Here is a 21,558-nt window from a genome sequence, read left to right on the forward strand (position 1 = left end):
GTGTGTGTGTATATTTCCCGTATATATATATATATATATATATATATATATATATATATATATATATATATATATATATATATATATATATATACATATATATATATATATATATACATACATGTGTATATATTTACACACATATATACATATATTTACATACATGGACATACAGTATGTATATATACATGTATACATGTACTTGTATATCCTCATCCAGACACAATCTTTGCATCGCATAGGAAGTACAGAGTGTATACTCCACTTTAAGAATCTGACTAGATGTTCCTGTGTCACTTCATTTTGCTATTAATATGTCTAGAGATCCTATATTGCGTTTTGAGGATGGACTTTTATCTGCACAATGCGAGTGGAGGAGTGGAGAACCTCGCGGGCCAGAGTGGAGTGTTGGTCTGGAAGTGAATGTACTAGCAATGGAAAGAGAGTCAGAAAAGAGAACTTTGTTTCCTGATTGTCTGTCAAATGTTTGTATCATTTGTGGCTTCAGGTTGTATGCCGGTGACTTTTTCTTTGGCCGGTTCATTAAGAAGCACGTCTCCCTCAAACAATTCATTCGGAAAATGGGACACTCACCATGCAATGCCTCTTGATGGAGACAAAGCTACTCCAGGGGTTCCTGTTAATGGTTTGCAAAGAGCAGGGTTTTACATTAATATGGCCAGTGTTGATCTAGAATGAATGAATTGCATCATTAAGGACCAGACTCAGAGTCTTTCTTTTTTTCTTTTTTTTTTACCCTTTAACGTACAAATCATGTGCTGCAAAGTCTTACTACTTCCTGTTTACTGTCTCTGAGGCACTCATCCATGGTCCATGGTCCATGGCTAGCTATCTATAAACAATAGCACCCCCATTGTATAAAAAAGATGGGCAGAGCTTCAGGACCCAAAAGGGGGGCCAAAGCACAAGGGTTGAAAAAAAAACCTGCATTCTATTGTTTGGCAAGCAGAGGCCGCCAAAATGGTTGAAAAGAAAAAAGAAAAAAATGAATGTCAATTAGGAGCATGAATTTCATACCTATACAAATTGGTTCCATTTTTTTTTGTTGGTCTAAATCTAAAACCTAAGTGAGAAACTTGATCAGCTTGATCCCCATTTTCCATTTTTTTTTTATCTCATTCTAGAACTTGAGAATCAGATAATGTTGACTGGCAGATTTGAAAATCTTACTACCTAATAGAATTACGATTACAAATTTCCTCCTGATCTGAATCAACTATTTTGTAATAGACTGTGACTTCTCTAATATAATAAAGGCAACATTATGACGGGTTTGATGTGATAGGTTTAAATTTGTGGGCAAGGACAGAGAGATGTCATGCATAAATAAACTTTTCTTCAAGCATTGTTCTCCGACATGTTGTGTCAGCAGCGTTTCTTTCAGTGTCATTCTCTGTCATTTCGGGGAGGTCATTGTAAAACACAGCACTGAAACAAGATGCAACACTGCAGTTTCGTGACACCAGGCCATTTAAAAGATTCAACAATTGCTTCAACTGTTATTGTGAAAGAATCTTGAACTGCTTTCCTCAAACCTCTCTGTTGATTTTGACAGCCAGAATTCTTGCAGTGAATCAGAGGGATTGGACCAGTAGTTCATGGTTTTGTAGTTAGCAGAGAGGAGCAGGCTGTCCAGCTGTACCGAGGATTTACTGTGAGATCAAAATTTGAAATTTGAAAGGTGTTATTAAAATCCTCCTCCTTTTTATAACAAATTCTTAACAAAAAATGGACTTCACTAGAGCATGATCCGTCTCCCCGAAAATAGACGTAGAGGTCTCCCGTCTTGCTGTTGTTTCAGGCTGACATGGTGTGGTACGTCCCAATAAACCTTTCGAGGTGGCCGCTGTTCTACCACAGTGAGACACACATTATACAAATGCCCCAAACCTGATTATTGACTGACTGTTTTGTTTTTCTTCCGAATGTATTCTGTTGTGAGTGAATCTGAGACTGTGAGAACTCGAATAATGTGCGTAGAGTGAGTCTGTGAGTTTGACTCTCGGTGCCTGTGTTAGGGATTGAGTGAGCCTGTTCATGTATGTATGAATGTATGTATGTTTGTGTGTATGTAAAGTCCAGTTTGTAGGGGAATCATTTTTAACGTCTGTGTTAGTCGGTTGCACCCAAAGACAGAAGCTGTCACGCAGTGTCGTGCCATTGTCTGGTCCCCAAGAAACTCCAGTGCTGAACAAATAATAAAACAGTAGCAGACAAGTGACTCCCGCCATGTCTTTCTTCTGCTTGCGTCGCAGCGGGGGAGCGGAGGAATCCCCGTATCTGCTCATTACATCTCCCGTCGTTCCCCAGTGCCGTTGTTACCGGCGACCAGCCCAGATCTGCTGCGGGACGAGTGAAGCTGACGCTGCTAATATTTGCCGTTATCTTCTCAGTGACGCGGTCTATCTGCGCGGCACATCTGAACGCTGCACCGGAAAACATTGGCTGTCATCCGTACCAGGATGGCACTCCCCCACCCTCCTTCCTCTCCACATATTCTTTTTCCATTCCATCCTGGCTAGATGGAGATGCAGAGGGAAGATAACCAAATCTGCACTCTTCATGCTCTCACACTGCTACAACTGAAGCAAACGGTGTACAACCATTTATTAAGCTAATTTATTATCCTACTGAATCCTATTATACGTTAAATGTCGATTTGATGCTTTCAGTTTACATCGTTATAGTTAAAAATAAGCTGTGTAGAATAATTACAAGAAAGTTTATTGTCCTTCTTTAAAGGTCCAGTGTGTAATATACTAACCATAAATACATTAATAAAATGTATAATTGCAGTACAATAAAAATCATTTGATTTCCCTAACCTGAGAATGGTTCTTATTTATATTTAAGAAAATCCATAGATCAAGGGTCTTGCTCCCAGTTAGCTGCCATCTGGGCCACTATATTTCTAAGGAAGCCTCGCGTGGACAATCCAGCTGCCTGACAGCGCGTTTCTTATATAGGGTGAACGCTGGCATCCTCAAATAAATCAACCAAGAAGAAGGTGGACGACGAGGTATCCCGGTGTGGTGTGTGTAGGCCACTGTAGTTGACTGGCAAACTCGAGAGAGGGAGGGTGGGCAAAACAGTACTGCAATCTGAAATGTAACCACTTGATGTCACTGTTTTTTCTTCAAACTCTCTAAATATAACACTTGAACTTTAAGGGCTAAATACAGAGTTTCTAGCTTCACACTGATGCTCGGGATCACTACGTTCTGCGGCCTTCCTGCTTTAGTCGGTGCAAAAAATGATTTCTGAATTCTATTGAACGTAAGCATTTTAATTGAAAGAAGAGGTTTGGACTTTTTGGAAAATAATTGATCACAGCACGACGCCTCCACTTGATTGATTAACAGTCTGAGTGTGTTTGCTCCAACGTAACATCCTGTCAGTCGGCTGTGATACACACGTCACCTTGCAAATGTAGCGACGCATCTGCATATGTGCCCATTTCATTTTCTCAAAAGCAGCAGTTCGTGGCAGTGTTCATTTTTAAGACATTGCAGAGGGGTGTGACGCTGGAGTACATGATTAACAGTGTAAATGTATTTATGTAAATGTTCTGGATGCTGGTCTCCTTTAATGATGGAATTCAGTGTAACTTGTCTGGTGCCTTGCTGCCTTGCTCGTTAATCACGTGTGACAGGTTGATCCGATATTTACCGCCTGACTTATTTTCCCCCCCTCCTTCCTCTTCCTCCTCAACGGGACATCCAATCAGCAGACAGCATCTGGAGGCAAATGTGACTTCGCCAGATGGTCAAATGGCTCACGCTTTACTATCTTCTTGCCTTCCGTTGCTCTGTTAAGAGTTCAGTGATGAAACGCAAGAAGAGAAACGTGTGTTAAGTGGTCTAATTGTCGCATTAATTCACGCGGGTTTGTTGGGTGATTTACGGAAGGTTTACAGTATTGGCCCATACACACCTACAAACAAGCCTATGGTTTATCAGTAGAACTGATACACTGTCGGCTATAAACATGGATTCATTTACAAAATATGACTTACAAGTATTTGTAATATATGTTACAAAACAATACTTTGAGGTTTTATTACTTAATTTCTACTCGTGGCTATTTAACCTGGAGTACTACTTTATCTTATGCTGCCGTTCTTAAAACATTGACAACCTGCTAATTCCTTTTGCTTCTTTAAATATATATTTAATTTTGCTAGTTAGTATGCAACACAGAAACCAAAAAGCTTAACAATTGCAGTGTGAAAATACACACTGCGTTACCAGGACACAAACTCCTAATTTTCTCTGAGAAATATTTAAAAAAAAAATCAAAAAAACAACAACAACATATTAATCAAAATTTAATTGATTCTTTAAAACTAATGATGACTTCACGTTTTACATCGCTTTCTGGCTGCATAAACTGCATCATCCTGACAGACTTGTCGAGGGCGACAGTATTTTCTTCAATTGTCTCTTTATATTTCCTATATAATTCACACATTGAGCGACATCTTATCTGTCTGCATCCTCGCTTTTTGCCAAAGATGCTGTACGGAGGCAACAGGCAGCAGGCTGAGTGACTGCAAGTGCGCCAAAGTCCCGACAATGACACTGCGCGTCCAGCAGATGGCAGTGTCCATCCGAGCTGGGATTCGCGACGCCTCTTGCGCCCAACCTTTGCCTGCGTTCTCGAGCTCCAAACTGCGGTCTGTTCGCTGAGCTGATTACCGGGCTTAATCCCGCTCCATTCACCTGCGGATAAACAGGAGCAGGGCCGGTGATGTGCCGTAATGCTCTCATTTCAGCGATTATACCCCTTTTGCAACCCAGAAGAGGAATTATTTGATACGTTTTAGCACGAAATTGTAGGGATTTATTAACATTTGTTGACTTGAACAATAAGCAATCAATCAAATCAAAAGTGATGAACAAAGATTTTCACCAAAAATTCCTTCCTAATAATTTGTTGTCGTTGTAATAATCCATCTATCCCAATCCACGAGTTTATATAATTTGCTTATTTGCTTATTATTCCCAAAATATTAACACACCCTTACTTTCTTCTTTATTTCATTTCATAGTTAATTACCAGGAACCATTGCAGTAAAGGAACACAAAGCTGTCTCAACCTCATTTTAGAAAGTCTGATGCCTATTGTAACAGTTGCTGCTGCAGGCTTCCCTGACAATTCATCAGAGTGAACCAACAAAAGGTGTTGAAACACAGCTGTCCTCCTATGTGTGGGCGCATTAACTTTAATATAATTTTAAATGTTATCATTATCATTAGTGTTGTTGCATTTCAATTCAGGGGTTATTGGAATATTTCACTGTGACATCGTGTCTCTCGGATGGACTTGGAAGAGAAACTAGCATCTGACTGGGTATTTGAAAATACACTCAAGCATATTGGAAGAGAGGATATAAAAGTTAGATTTGTTAATGTTTTAACTGCAGGGCTCTCGTCTGACAATAGATGGATGCCTCAGAAACAAGAGGGAGAAACTCCAATTATCAGCAGATTTTTCCCTTTTGAATCTTCTTCTGAACCAAATTTCCAACTGTATCTGCATTCGACACCGTTGAATGCAGTGTTTGTCGACTGTAACAATCCGTCCGTGCACGTCAACCGTGAGCAGCAGGAAATTGTGACCATCAAGTCTCCTTTTTTTGAAACATTTTCTGACAGCTGAATGATGAATGGATTAATTTTGATTTGAATTAATCTTCATCGCTGGCATGGAAAGTTGACTCATTTTCTTCTTCTTCTTCGTCTTCTTTTTTATTTTTTAGAAAGTTACAAATTCACTCTCAGAGAGTTCTGGTGTGTGGGCTCACGGGGGAGAGAGAAAGAGAGAGATGGAGAGAGAGAGAGAGAGAGAGACTTTCTGTCACCTGGCATGCAATTAGGTCAGCTTGATTAAACAAAGTCATTATTTTTCTTCAATGTTGAGAAATATAGAAGAGTGAATGCAAAAAAGTCAGTTCAGTAAAGATTACATTGTTTAACTTGATTTAGTATAATGGTAAAAATTTAGTGTGAATGATTTTGGCCTAACAGAATATTAAAACACATCAGTAATTTGGCACACTTTTGCTGTGCACTTACTCTAAAAGTTTACAACACAGCAGGTTGAAAATGTATCGAGCTAACACAGTGTATGACAAATTTCAAGTAGATAAAATATCCCAAATCCTTCAGTATCTTTAAAATTGGAGCGTCATCAAAATGATAAAGCTTCTGCTGCTGCTGGTTTATGTCCTGCGAAATTAGGTTTCATACGTGTTACATTTATATTTGGTATGCCTTTCCACATCAGAATGAGGAAGGGGACAACTGAAAGATAGATTTCCATGTTGAAAGAGTCAGAGTGTGACAGCCGCTAACAATAATCAGCATGTTCACCTTTCACGTGCTATTGCTGAATAGAGGGATTTTTTTTATATCATTTATTTATTTACGTAAGTATATATCTGTATTTTTTTATGTATAACTTAGCTAAAAAGCCTTGCACTGTCACCTTTTTACACATTTTCTAGTTTCTTGTAGGGGGAGGAGGGGTGGCGGGGGGGTTATGACCCCCCTGTGTTGGAAAATTGACCTAGCACAGCCCCTAGTGTCCCCTCTCCCTGCCCCCGACACAGGGCGCCGCGTTGTGCGACGCGCTGCGAATGAGCAGCTCCGTCGCTCCCTCGCCAGGAGATCCTGTGGGCAGGACCGTGTGTGTGTGTGCGTGCGTGTGCGTGTGTGCGTGTGTGTGTGTGCGTGTGTGTGTGTGTGTGTGTTTGTGTGCGCGCGCGCGTGTGTGTGTGTGCGCGCGCGACAGAGGAGGAAACGGAGGCTGGCACAGAAGAGAGGGAGAGCGAGAGAGGAAGAAAGGAGGAGGCTCATCCCCACCACCACCGCAACGAGGCAGCAACAGCAGCAGCAGCAGCGGTGCACCACGGGGCTTCGCGTTCAAACTGACCAGCGCGTCTCAGTCACTCTTTGCCGGCCGGCCGGCACATCACACACGCACACACTCGCACGCACACACACACACACACACACACACACACACACACACACACACACACACACACACACGCACCGTCCTCCCTTTTCCTCCGCAGGAACCAGCAGACACAGCAGATTCAGGGTACGTAAATTCATCTTCCTCTTCTTCTTGCCTTTTCCCCCCTTTTTTTTCTTTCTTAAAATTATCCGCAAGCCCTGTGTGCGTCGGTTACGCGGCGGAGAAACACGGGCTGCTTCCCCGTTGTTTTTGTTGTTGTCGTCGTCGTCACTCGTCCATCATTTTTTTTTTTTTTTTAATGTCCCCCAGTTAGAGCGCGAAAATTGTAGGCGCGAGGACAAGGTGCGTTCAGGGCTCACCGTTTAGAACGGACACGGCTCCAGCGGCGACAGCAGCTGCGGCGGAGGAGGAGGAGGAGGAAGGTGAAGCCGGGTGACGAAAGTCAGGTCAGGCTGAACCGGACTCAGAAAGTTTGAAGTTAATTTGAGACGCACAGGTGCTAACGACACATCTTGCATGAGTGGCAAGGATGAGAACTTTAGTGCAAGGTTAGTACATACACACATATATATAGATATATATAAACTTCATTTTACTTTACGTCCAGTTGACGCAAAATAAACAAAACGTCTTTAAAAGGCGATATCAGTTAAAACAAAAATACGACCAAACAACGATCTTCCACGCTGATAATTCGGCTTATTTGACACAGCTGCGGCTCCGCACTCCTGAATGATCGGAGGGATGCAGCGCCACACTTTAATGCCCTTTCCAATTTCCTGTGTGTGTCCATATGTAGCAGACAAGACAAGCAGCAATAGTGGGTGCGCAGAAAAAAAAAAAAAAATGCAAAAACGCCAAAGCTTCCCGGGTGTTTGTAATTGTGCGGGAAAGGGAAAGCTTTGAATCAGACAGCTTCCAACCCACTCTTGTTCCCTTTCATTCTCAAACCAACCTTACTCTGAGATAATTCATGGTAAATATGTACATTTTTGTGCGAGTAATGCTTTGACAAAGGCTTAAACTGAATTGAAATTCAAATGCCAACAACTAGACTCTGTAGTTCTGTAGTTATTTATGGTTTTTGTTTTTTTCCACACGAATATGCAAATTTAATTTTCACATAAAGATGCGCTTGAACAAAACCATAAAACATGCAATTGATTATTGCCATTGATTTTAAAGAGATTGGGGTTATCAAAAGTTGACCAATACAAAAGCATTAACTGAAAAGTTCATGAAGGGAATGTTTAACAGACAGCGATTTCAGATTAATTGGATTGTTATATTTGGCAGGTAGGAAATCAGTGGCTGCTTAGTTCGGAGCGTTTAACACGATTATAGAAAGTCAGTGGTGCAGACGTTTGAAAATGAATTTAGAATCCGGAAACACACCCTTCCCGCTGAGTCAGCCGAGAACTGTTGTACTGTTGGAATCACAAGAGACTCAGTACATATCAGTAAAAACATTGAATGTGTGAGGTGACGCAGTCGTAGAAGGAAAAAAAATGTTTGTACCTCTTTATAATTTTACAGAATGTCAAAGATCACCTTTAAATATAAGGAGGAAAACCTTTTTGGTGCATCAGGACGACACAACCCATCGCAATGATATTTTTTTTCTGTCAAGAAAGAAAAAAGATATATCACAAAATTATTTTACTCGCACTGGATGTGTGGCAACAGGACAGTGCACGCGCAGAAGAGAGCATGGGAGCTAATGTGGGTGATGGTACTAAAAGAAATTGCGCATTAAGACTTCAGGGTGATTCTTTCTGTGTATGTTACAAATGCATGCAGTTTCCATTAAAATGTAACATAGAGATCTTCGCAGTATGCTTAAAAGTCACACCTTTGCTGTTCTGATGCTGCTCACCAGACCGTGAACACACAGAAACACAACTAGAATTCAGTCCATTTTATTTACTTTTACTTTATTACAGTACACAAAGAGTAGAGTTTTATCCCCTCACTTTTTAAAGAATTGTGTAAATATCTCTTGTTTGAGATATTTATGGTGGAACTTTAGACTTCACAGTTTCTAATTTCTGGGCGGCTTCATAAGTTGCTATGATAAACGTCAGTGGTTTCAAGGTGAGCAAGGTTTTTTGAGTTTGAATGAGGTCTGCTCCATTGTTAAGATGCTTGTTTCCTATTTCAGTTTTATTTCTAATTGTTATTAAAGGGCAAGGCGAAAAAAAAGTTTCACATGTGATTCTTTTTTTTATTGTGGCCGGAATGAACTGTTGTCTTCTAGAATTAACAGATCTTAACTATGGTCGTGTGACTTATAAACTTAAGACTTTTAAGATAAGAAGAAAACCATACAACCCCAAAGTTCTATATTTGCTGAGTTCTGAAGCAGATTGATAGTGATAAAACGGGAATGCAACAATTGTTGGTATTTTTTTATTTTTTTTTATCACATATACATACATTTTTGGGGATTTTGGTACTTTGACATGTTTCAGCGTAAACTTGCCGTCTTTCTTGGAAGGCCTCACAGCGGTGGTGTTGTGGGACACGTTTTATCAACTGATGTACCACCAATGGTACATGTTAAATTAACTCATAGTAATTCAATTCAGTTTGGAATGCAGTAAAACCAAGCGAAACGTTAATAGTATAGGACAGATGAATGAGAAACGAGGAAGAAGTGCACGACCAACTGAAGCGCGATTGTTGGTGAAAAAAACAAATAAAGAGAAAACAATTCAGTGACCGGCAGTTTGGACATAAGAAAAAAAACATGACGAGCAAATACTTTAAGAGTCTTAAATTAAAAAAGAAAAACTTAAACTCTATAGAACCGTTCTATGGATAGGAAAACCAAATGACTGTCATTGTACTGTCATTATACACTTTTATTGATGTACTTACAGGCAGTATCTGGACGACAATAATAGTTCTTATAATTATTGTATAGCAGATGTTTTGTATTGTTTTTAGCGCAACAGCATAGTTTCCCAATTTGGAAATCAGTAAAGTACATGTATTTTATTTTGAAGTGTGTATTCAGCACTCGTCTCGTCTTTGCCACCTTCTCACAACATCTGCTAATCATCTTCCTCTCGCACGCTGCCAGCGGCCCCGTCACGTTCATGACAGCACAAACACATTTTCATGTTTCGCATGCCCCCCATCCACACACACACACACACACACACACACACACACACACACACACACACACACACACACACACACACTCCTAATGTATGCACTCCTGAAACACATCCAGGCAGCGTGCTGGGATTGGCCAGTGACAAACAACTGCAGCGCGAGGCGTGAAGTGCCATCCTGTCACCACCGCCGCGCCGTCAGCGTGTGAGGTTGCGGTGAATGATGAAGTGGAGATGGCGCTCCGACATGGCGCCGCCATTCGCGACCGACTTTGCCAAAAGCCGCCAAATTATCACCTCCGTCTCCGTCTCCCAGCATCCCCGTCGTCTCGGCTCGGCTCCTGGCGCTGGAGAAATGAGCTCCATCCAGCCCTGCACACTGTCACACAACCCAGACAGCCCAAAATCATTTCACTTCAGCATTTTTATTTATTTATTTTTATTTTGAGAAGGATCAAATAAACCAAACATGTGAATGCACCCAGGAAATATGTATACGGGCTTTCATATAATATGTCATGATCTCCTCATGATCTTTTCCCAGCAAATAAATAATTAGGTTTTCTGTTCAGGGGGAAGCTGTTGGCTTGAGGTACGTTGATATTTAACCTGGACTCCAACCTGCTGCACTACATGATGCATTGTGGGAGGACGAGGCTGTAACGAAGTCTGAAATCAGTGGCTCAGTCACTACCACTTCCAATTCTCTAAAATTTCAATTTCCAAGTAGTTAATCAAATCACTGCTGTCGTACAATAGACACGTGCCAATTCAGGGCTGGATGCTGTCTGTGTTTTTAACTCCTAACCAACAGACAGCACTTGTATTTCCTAAATGTCTTTTTTTGCTTTCGAAATTACCCATCTACTCATTTCTTCTATGCGGTCTCATATCTGCAATGCATATTCTATCTATCTATCTATCTATATATATGTATATATATAGATATGTATATATATATATATATATATATATATATATATATATATATATATATATATATATATATATATATATATATATATACATATATATATCTTATTGATTTTAAGTCAAAAACTCAAAATGTTCCCAATAAGTAAAATAATCTGTGCTGTTTGCACTGAAAATCCTATCGTTGTGTATGTTGTATGCAATGTTCACACAATATTCATTGTCTTCTTCGTTCCCCGAGCCATTTGCTGGGCCACAGTGTGTGTGACGTGGCTGTTTGCGACTTCACGCTATGCATTGTGGCATACTTATGTCTGTTGTGCAGGGTGCAGTATAGCATTCTGTGGAAGGTGTGTGGTGAAATGCAGCACAGTTGACTGAATTGACAATAGTGAGCCTTTTTGGCCAGTGATTCTGTCATTTAATCACTCTATTTTTTAAAAATTTGTTTTAACAATAATAAACAGAGTGATAGCATATTGGGGTTAGGTGATGACTGACTGTCTTTGTGTCATTGCCAATGAAAGAAAGTGATGGTGTGGCTTTATTTATTTGAGGTTTTATCTTTCCATCGCCTGCGTTCCTTTTTGCGGGATGCAATGCAGTCGAGTCCTTGTGGTACCGTTCAGGAGCTGGAGTAGCCACAGCGCGCGAGTTTCCCCTCAGAGGCAGTTGTACTTTTTAATTAAAAGTAGCTCAAGCATCTTTGGAATTCACCAAAATGAACACATTTATAAAATAGTAGAGCTTTACATTTGAAGTCATTCAATCAGAAGCTGATTGAAACCAACACTTGCCTCACATAGCAAATGTTTTCTGTTTGCTTTGTCGTAGTTTTTAACTTTTGTTTTTCTTTTATTCATCTCGGTAGTGCAATATTTGTTTTTACTATCAAAGGCAGCCATGTCATGTTTTTGACAATGGGAAAAGACGGTTGAATGTCTGACATTGCCTGGTTTAGATTTAAGACTAAAACGTGCCTATTTTTCCTGTTGAAGTGAAAAGCAGTCTGTCTGCCTCAGGGCAGAAGCCTATCAAAAACTTCAATTTGTGACCTGTGGGGGGCAGTAATGAGGATTTGTCACATCCGGTCTGCCAGAATCTTTTTTCCAATCTCCCGTCGGCCCGACTTGCTCTGGAGCAGTAAAATAATAGACATGGCACACTTGAGGATGAGGGTTAGACAAATAATCGCCAGGCTGGCCCCGATTCTGGTCAAGCCTGGGGACAAAAACCTTCAAGTGTGTCCACAGCATTTGGCTCGGCTTTGTAGTTGTAACATGTCAGTGTTGTGCTTGACAAAAATGTTTTTACATTTTTGCATGTTTCGTTTGAACTTTATAAAAATAATAAATATTTAATGTATTCAGTAATTAACTCAACTATCTATTTATATTTGTCTTATCAAATATTTTGCCATTGTAGTTTTCTCACAAGTAATGTTAAAATATTGTCCTGCTGCATGTTGTTCTCGTGAACCGAATATCGTGTTTCGTCAAATCTCTAGTCTTAACATTTCCCCAGGTGACATTTTCTGTCTCGCAAATTGCTTTTATTCAACAACATCAGGCTGCAGTAGCAGTAGTCATTTTATATGAAATGTTTTTGTAAAGCAAAGATTACTGAACAAACTGCTGCACCAACTAATTATGAGGAATTGCTATTTTGCCACTGCTCATGGTGTTGAATCAATATATTTTTACTCTTGTGACTTTTAATTAATATTCAAATCGGGGGTTCATTATTGAAACTACAAAGTGATCAACAATTAATTAAATCACTTTCTCTTCTTGAACGCTAAAAAAAACATTAATATAGAAACCTGACAGTTCCAATTAATTGCAAGTGATCAGTGGTCTTTGGAATCTATTTAAATGTTAATAGATTAATCCGAAACAAAAAGGTCTTTTACGTTTCAAGGCTTTTGTTCCAAATTTCTGCGTCCTTAATGATTGCAACTGTGTGAAATTCAAATGGTGGGAAAATTCCACTGAGTTCCGCTTCCCGCAGTCACGCCCGCTTCACCTCCATGTCCCCCACAGGTGCAGAGACGAAGGGGGAGATGTTTGCACCAGCGACCCCGATGAAGGTTTGAGCCCGTCAGAGCAAATCTCGACCGGGACCCAGTGGATAAACCAGCGACAGGTTGCTGAAACGTCCCAACCTGACCTCACCAGACCAGACCTCGCCTCTCAAGCGGCTGCTCCTCCTCCAGCGCTCCCCCACCCTCACCCCCACCTCCCGGCGTCATGGCTTTCACCCTGTCGGAGATCATGGCAGCCCGGAGGCAGCAGTCCCAGGCTCAGTCCCATGGCCAGCGGGGTGGCCGCACAGCGGTGGAGGTGGACGAATACAGCACCAACCCCACGCAGGCCTTCACCTTCTACAATATCAACCAGGGACGATTCCAGCCGCCACACGTTCACATGTGAGTCTCTTTGGAACCCGTCGGGGCGCAGATATTCATATCTAGGGTTTGCTGTTTGTCCTTCTCCAAAGGTCCAGTGTGTAATTTTTGGAGCTTTTGAATAAGAAATATCAACATCAGGTGGTTACATTTTAGATTGCAGCACTCTTTCGCTCTCCCCTCCCTCTCCTGAGCTTGCCAGTTAACTACCTTGGCCCTGCGCGCACAAACCTCAATACCTCGTCCACCTTATTTTCGTTGGTTTATTTGAGGACGCCAGCTTTCACCCTAAATATGAAATGCGCTGTCAGGCAGCTGGATTGTCCACACCAGACTTCCTTAGGAATGGGTGGGGCAAGATGGCAGCTAACTGCGAGCAAGACCCTTGATCTATGGATATTGATATATATATATATATATATGTATATATATATATATATATATATATATATATATATATATATACATATATATATATATATATATATATGTATATATATATATATATATATACATATATATATATATATACAAAAAAGTATTTTGTTTTTTGTGTGTTTTGCCCTTGGCTTCTTGAGTAGTAGGTACTTGAACTAAATTAGACTCTTTCGGATAAAAGTTAAAACACTTTCAAGTAACCAAGATTGAAGTCCAGTCGCCTACAAACGAGCACTTAAAGACAACAATGACCTTAATGACTGAGAACGTGCAAAATGACATGCTTTGTCCTGTCGCTATCCTGGGTTTCGCTAGCTTCCGTGACATCACAAAGGGGCTGACTTCCAGAAAGGAGCGTTTGAGCCCGCAGCAAGCAAAGGACGCACTATTAATGCCATTTGAAAAACAGCAACACGCATTTAATGCAAAAAAAAAGCACACACCTTTACATTTCTCATTGCAACAGCCCCCCTAAAAAACAAAAAGCAAACCACAGCTCACTCTTTTTGTCATAGTTTTTTCAACTTTTCATGGCACTCCTTTATATTCCACTATACAAGCGCTTGAGGCCTCAAGCAAAAGTGTAAAGAAGTCTAAAGCAATTCCAAGGAAAAGCCTGTACACATCAGTCATCTGGAACAGGTACCAACCCTCAAAATGTCAGGAACCGGTAGAGGAAGGTGTGAAGTGGAGCCTGAACCAGTCTCAAGTCAAAACCAATCAAATTCAGACTGACCTTTATCCATTAGCATTAGGACAAGCAGGGCCGGAGCCAACTGCACTGAGGTAATAAAGTTTGGGGAACGCTTTATAGATCAGCTAAAAATACCGACTGTCCAATTAGCTTAGCATGTGGGCCAGGAAATCCCGCGGGGAATACTGTTTGTGATTGGATAAGTCGCCAATCATGCAGGACAAAATGAAGGAAATTAGATTTTTGGCCCCTTTTTCCCAAAAGCTTGTTCACCCTCGTGTCCAAGAGCCTCCTCATACTAGGCTGCTTTCTATAATACTCATTGTCCTTAGCTAGGCTGGCTAAGATGGTCAAGTCCGATGGGGCTAGCTTTCATCTTTCCCATTTATCTTGGCTTGTATGTGCACTGAAAAATACAAATTATATGTTACGAGGGCAACGAAAATAAGGAAAACCCCCAAATGTGGCCTGTTGAAGTATTTATTTGTGATATTCTGAGTGTTTATGAGCATCAGTTTGCTATTAGCAGTGTGTACTTTGAAGAAAAACTACTGTACTTTTCACTGCTCTAACCGAGGGGACTTCAAAGGTCCTCAGCTAAGGTTAGCATAGCATAGATGGCATCAACACTGTTGCACACGAGTGTGTTTAAGTGGAAGGACATGTACCCCTGCTATGAGTTGTATACTGTATAATTTTTTTTTTCAAATGAACTTCCTGATAAACAAGTTTGCTAAAGGCAAACTGGCAGGGGACTGCACAGGCTTTTCGCCTCAGTGGCCCAAATTTGCGTCGATCTAACAGTCCCCAAGTCTTTTACATCTATTATGGTTTTATTGCCTGACGCTTCGGTGACTAAGTCCCAAAACACCTGAGCCCAATTTTTGTTCTGATTTAGTTGCACAAATGGAGTGTCGTACAAATTCGACTCCCAACCAGATTATTATTAAGACGAGACCGTCTGAGTATATGAGAAATTTGATCTTGTACGGTTTTTAGGCTGACACACATATATATATATATATATATATATATACCTGTATATACATACATAAGTGTGTGTGTGTGTGTGTGTGTGTGTGTGTGTGTGTGTTCAATATATCTTGAATATTCAAGATTTGTTTTCAGCCCATTCATTTCTAAATTCAGTCACACTAAATTCACAAACTTGTGTTACTCCCTCATAGACTACAATCTTACTGATTCAGCTGAGATATTAGTAGCGTGACAAAGGAAATACTTTAATTCTTGAATTGCTATGTATTGTTAAAACCCTTATGCCGCCGTAAATGTAGCTTTGGACCCGAGCTGGAACTGAAAAAGTTAATATATTGCTAATAAATGTCTTTGAAGTCTTTCCATTGATCGCCAAAAAAAGGGAGGAATTCTCTGCACAGTTTGACAATCTATCGCTTTACATTTGCACACATTTCTAATTTTAATCGCAAACTTCTTTTTCCGTTTTTCATGAATTTTTATTACTTGGAGACTTCTTATCAGCTGTCCCACAAGCGTGTGTACGCACCCTCCTGTTTCCTCGTGCAGTGGCGGGGGAGGAGGAAGAGGTAGAGAAGAAGGAGAAAGAGGTGGGGGAGGAGGATAAGGGAGGGGAAGAGGAGGAGGAAGAGTTAGAGAAGGAGGAGGTGGAGGAGAAGGAAGCGGTGTAGGAGGAAGAGGTGGGGGGTAAGGAGAAGGAGAAAGAGGAGGAAGAGAGAGAGGTAGAAGGAAGAGGTGAAGGAGGTACAAAAGGATGAGAAGGAAGAGAAGGAGGAAGAGGAAGAGGGGGAGTAGGTGGAGGAGGGAGGGAGGAGGAGGAGGGGGAGGCTGGGTTTGATGGTACCTGGAGGAGAGTGCAGTAAAGTGGGCCATGGTTATTCACCAGCTCCTCCTCGGCCCCCTGGAGGCCTCCTGGATGATGTGCGCTCCTGCTGCAAAGTCCCACAGGACTTTATTTTTTTTCCTTCTTCATCCGCGCCTTTATTCTTTTCTCTGCAGCTCGACACATTTTCTCTATCTGTCTATCTCAGCGCCTGCGCTCTTTATTGTGGCCACCCCCTTCCCTCCACCCCCCACTTCCTCGGTTTGCTTGGATGATTTCCTGCAGGATGCTGGAACAGAAACTTTTCTCACTTGTCGCACTCGCACCAGAGCAACTTTTTTCCACGACTTTTTGTTCTTTCTGACGCCGCTGATTCAGTTGCACAGGAGACTTTTAAAGGTCCAGTGTGTAAAACAGTCTTCCTCTGTGTGTGAGTGTGTGTGTGTTTATATTTGTTTAATCTCTCTCGCACTCTGATGCAATGTACTGACAAATATAACAGACAAATATGATCGAATTTGTCATTCGGTTTTTATTTTGAAAATTCACCGGATTTTCTCGTGTTTTTTTTTGAGCGACTTCCTGTACTATTGACGAGGATCGCTCGTGGCTCGCGCACAAAATAGAGCAGACGCCGAAACGACAATTGCATGGCGGGAGCCGCGCGCTTTTTCGCGTCTAGTGTGAACCACCACATTGATTAACGTGGGCGCCGAATGGAAGCGCTCGGCGCTTCGCTTCCACGTCCAGTGAACTGACGTTAAATGCATGGCGCGATCCGCGGCGAGGGGAGCCGCGCGCCTGTTCGCGTCTGGTGTGAACTACATTGATGGATGAATGGAAGCGCTCGTTACAGTAAATGCATATCACTTTTGTCCTCTCAAGACTGCCAATCTGGCAGGGTTTTGAAGTGGAACTTTCCATTTACAATTGACGCCTTATCCATGTTAGTCCTTCCTAGTGCTCATCTACGCTCAGTGTCTTTTTCTTTTTTTGTTGTGTTTACAAGCCGGCTGCAAGCGTGTGACTGTGTGCTGTGAGTGAATTAATTTCCCGTTTCCATAATCTACGGAGCGGCCAAAGGTTCAAAAGGCACCGTGTGCGTTAATCGCGCGATAAAAAAAAGTGTCGGCGATAAAGCGGCGTTGAGTTAACGCGTGCGTTAACTTTGACACCCTTAGTGTATATATATATATATATTGTTGGATTACAGTATTTTCTTGATTCCAACAATATGTATATATATGTGTATATATATATATATATGTATATATATTTATATATATGTATATATATATATATATATATATATAAATATGTATATATATATATATATATATATGTATATATATATATATATATATATATATATATGTACATATATGTATATATGTATATGTATATATGTATATGTATATATGTATATATGTACATATATGTATATATGTATGTGTATGTATATATGTATATGTACATATATGTATATATGTATGTGTATGTATATATGTGAGTGTGTGTCGACATGTATGTGTAAAAATATAGATATGTATATGTACGTATAACAGAATATACATAGATCAAGGGTCTTGCTTCCAGTTAGCTCACAATCCAGTTGCCTGACAGCGCATTTGGTAAATAAACCAACGAAGAAGAAGGAGATGGACAAGGTATCCAGGTTTGAGTGCGCAGGCCAACGTAGTTCACTGGCAAACTCAGGAGGGAGAAGGTGGGGGAGCGAAAGGAAGAGCAATCTAAAATGTAACCACTTCATGTCACTGTTTCTTCTTCAAAATCTCCAAATATTACACACTGGACCTTGGATTGGGAAGTGGGTCGACCCGCTGAGTTCACACCAGTGAGTCGTTTGCACCTCGTACAAATACAAAAATCAGCACTCAAAAGTTGTTCAGCCTCCTGCCGTTTTTGGCATAAGAGCCAAATGCTAATTGTTAGCAATTGTTGCTAATCCCAGCCAGGTAAATGGGGTCTACTGCTTCTCTTTTCTTCTAATCCAGCCTCTCTGTGTTTTCTTTTCCTCTCCTTCTCAGGGTGGACCCAATGCCCCACGACACGCCCAAGCCACCCGGCTACACCCGCTTTGTGTGCATCTCGGACACCCACTCGCGCACTGACGCCATCCAGATGCCGTACGGCGACGTGTTCATCCATGCCGGGGACTTCACCGAGCTGGGTCTGCCGTCCGAGGTCAAGAAGTTCAACGACTGGCTAGGTCAGCACCACCTTTTGAGTATTGTGGCTTTTTTTGCATGAGTCCAGTGAGGTTCACAGGTGTCTTTCACTGCGTCCCCTTGTTGTTAATAAGGTCAGGGCAGGCTAGAATCAGTTACTGCGGGTGCAGTTTCTGCCTTTTTATGCAGTTTAAAATTTAAAAATTTAAAACCTGCCTATAGGTGCCTATAGTTATAATTTAAAGGAGCATACCAAAGATTTTTTGCATATTTATCAATCAGTCAGTGACATCAGATTGAAAAACTGCTTTTTTCCCCAATTTTTTCCCGTTTCACTTTCATGAAAAGGAAGATTTTTTTTTATTTTTAAAGTGCAAAGCGGCAAGATTTGCTCATTGTTTGTCTTCTTTTGAGTTTCATCTTCCCACAACAAAGCCCATGAAGGCATCGCTGAATGGTCATCATTTCTCAAGTACTTAACAGGTTCTTTAAGCACAATACAAAAACAGCATGTTTTTTTCCCTTAAGTGTTTTCTACTCGCCTCCACACAGTGAAAACTTTACTTAAAAAAAGAGTCGAGATGCTGGTTCGTGCTGATGGATGGAAAGTTTATTTTCATCCTTTATTGACCTGCTCACTTTCAAAGCATAAATAAACAATATGAGATGATATGATTGTTCGTAAGTATGAAGCGGAGCCTTTTGGGTTAAACTCATCAGTCCAAAGAAGCACAAACATTTATTAGGTTTATTAGGTTGATTTATGTATGTATTTTTTTTTCTTTTTGCCTCATGCACATTTTTCTTCCATGCGCATTTTGCGAACAAGCTGGAGCCCGTGAGCAAAAACGTTGAGTCACAATATGCTTTTTAAACCGTTTCACTGCGCCACTGAACGGGGTTAGAAAGAGAAACCGACGTTCTGGATTAGATGGGATTGAAAAGGATTGTGGGAACTTGGAGGCCCTGGGTGAAGAACACAGGCCTCCTTGAAGTTCTCTGTGCGATTGCGTCTCTTGGCAGATTTAATGAGATTGCAAAAACGCCTACAGTTAAATAAAAGTGTGTAAATATATACATATTCGGGGCGTCAGCATTAACGCGTTAATTGCAATGAGATTAAATACAAGGCATATTGCGCTAGTTATTTTAAATTGCATTCTCCTCCTTTCCATGACCCGTCGTACGCCTTATTCACACACACAATTGTTCACACGTACAGGAGCTGTATGAAGCCGTGAAAAGATGCGTAAAGATGTAGGTCTAGATGCACTGTTCTGAAGGAAATAATAATACAAAAGATCAGTAAGGAAATCCTTTCTTTGTGTTCCTTTGGTTCCCAATTAAGACGCTCCGTTAAGAATTCCTTTGCATTAATATGGACATAAAAACTGTCTTGAAATTAGAAAAAACAGAAACAGAATTTTAAATGTCCAATTTAAAACGCGACTAAGTTAGAGATTAATATTGATTCAAAAAATATGCTTTGGAAAGATGTTTTATACATGTATACATATATATATATATATATATATATATATATATATATATACATATATGTATATATATGTATATATATATATATATATGTATGTATATGTATGTATATATATATATGTATATATATGTATATGTATGTATATACATCTATACATGTGTACATATATATGTGTGTGTATTTATATCTGTATGTATTTTTTTTATTTTTTTTTAATACATTCATCATCCAATGCTTTAAATGGGTAGTTGCTGAGGTTGGAAGCCTGGAGGACCAAGGAGGAGTTCTGTGGAAGTAGCGAAAGAGAAGCTCTCTCATGCTGAATTTTCTAGCGCTGTATTGCAGATTGAAGAATATTTTGATTTGCTGTTTTTTTTACATCGATCCATTATGTGTCAGTGCAGTGCAAAATCTTCTCAGCAGTCAGAAGTGGTTCGATAGCTAACTGCGATAATAACATCATTGCGCTTGGCGACTAGAGATTCATATTCCCAAACGTGGTGAACCTCTCTCTGTTTAAGTAGCTTCAGCTCTACAGCGCCATCTAAATGAGCTTCCGACTCGTCCAACTTCCCCGTGACTCCCAACTGTGTCCTATTGTGTTCCGAGAAAAGATCAGATCTCTGCGGCTGCTTCTTTTTGTCAGACATCCCACCACCACCACCACCACCACCATCATCATCATCATCATCATCATCAGCATCAGCTTTCGCTGGAATCTACCTTATCTCCAGCGAGTCTGGAGCGAGCGCATGTCTTATCTTTACTACCTGCGAAATCTGATGGAAGTGTGACGGGGGGGGCGTCAGAGACCCATGGACGATGGGTCGGGAGGGGTCTGGGGGGGGGGGCAGAAGAGTGGAACTTGTTGTCCTTACCCCACTCCGACTCACACAGTCACACACAGACACACACACTGGAGCTGCGGGGAGCGCGAGCTGCAAATCCGCTCGCCTGCACTCCAGCGGCGAGAGAAGCGGCCGGGGGCGGGGGCGGTGGGGGGAGATAAACCGGGCCGACCGCGTTGCCGCAGCATCTGAAGTCCGCCTGCCTCCCTCCCTCCTCCTCTGCCGTTATTTCCTTCTCCTCCTGTCTCCTCCTCCTCACGTATAAATATTTATCATCTGGCTCTCCCTATTCATTCTCTCTCTCCTCCCGCGGATTGAACGCGTCTCCCGCTGCTTTGCTGCGTGCGCCCGAGCAGATTTACAGGGGAGATCAGGCGTTAATGTATTCATTCCGACGAAGCCTCGGTCAGGTTTTATCCCCTGAACTCCCCTCTTTATTGTACCTTGTTTCCTTGTTTCGCAACCCTCAAACTCATCGCCGCAACCCTTCTGCTTTCTTCTATCTTTTCCCCTTCTTGTCAAAAACGTTTCTTTCTCTTGATGATGATGGGCTGAGGTTTTCTTTTTTCCACCTCGGCTCCTATGTTGTAGCCGGAAGTCACTCG

The 21,558-nt window shown here is 41.1% G+C and overlaps 1 protein-coding gene across 2 annotated transcripts in view; it reads left to right on the forward strand.

The window, feature by feature from the left end:
* Positions 1-7,029: 7,029 nt before the first annotated feature.
* The window catches only part of mpped1 (metallophosphoesterase domain containing 1), an 82,264-nt gene continuing 67,735 nt past the window's right edge, over positions 7,030-21,558 (forward strand). The window contains exons 1-4 of one of the 2 annotated variants that reach the window (XM_076011215.1): positions 7,030-7,128; positions 7,315-7,451; positions 13,103-13,488; positions 18,467-18,648. In XM_076011215.1, coding sequence (XP_075867330.1) covers positions 13,310-13,488; positions 18,467-18,648 — 361 coding nt within the window. In that variant the 5' untranslated portion in view covers positions 7,030-7,128; positions 7,315-7,451; positions 13,103-13,309. The remainder of the gene's footprint in view (positions 7,129-7,314; positions 7,452-13,102; positions 13,489-18,466; positions 18,649-21,558) is intronic. The other variant, XM_076011214.1, reaches the window with a different exon arrangement.

The sequence above is a fragment of the Nelusetta ayraudi genome, unplaced genomic scaffold (genome assembly GCF_046127955.1).
Source record: "Nelusetta ayraudi isolate G7.1 ecotype Tasmania unplaced genomic scaffold, CSIRO-AGI_Nayr_v1 ptg000135l, whole genome shotgun sequence".
Taxonomy (NCBI): Eukaryota; Metazoa; Chordata; class Actinopteri; order Tetraodontiformes; family Monacanthidae; genus Nelusetta; species Nelusetta ayraudi.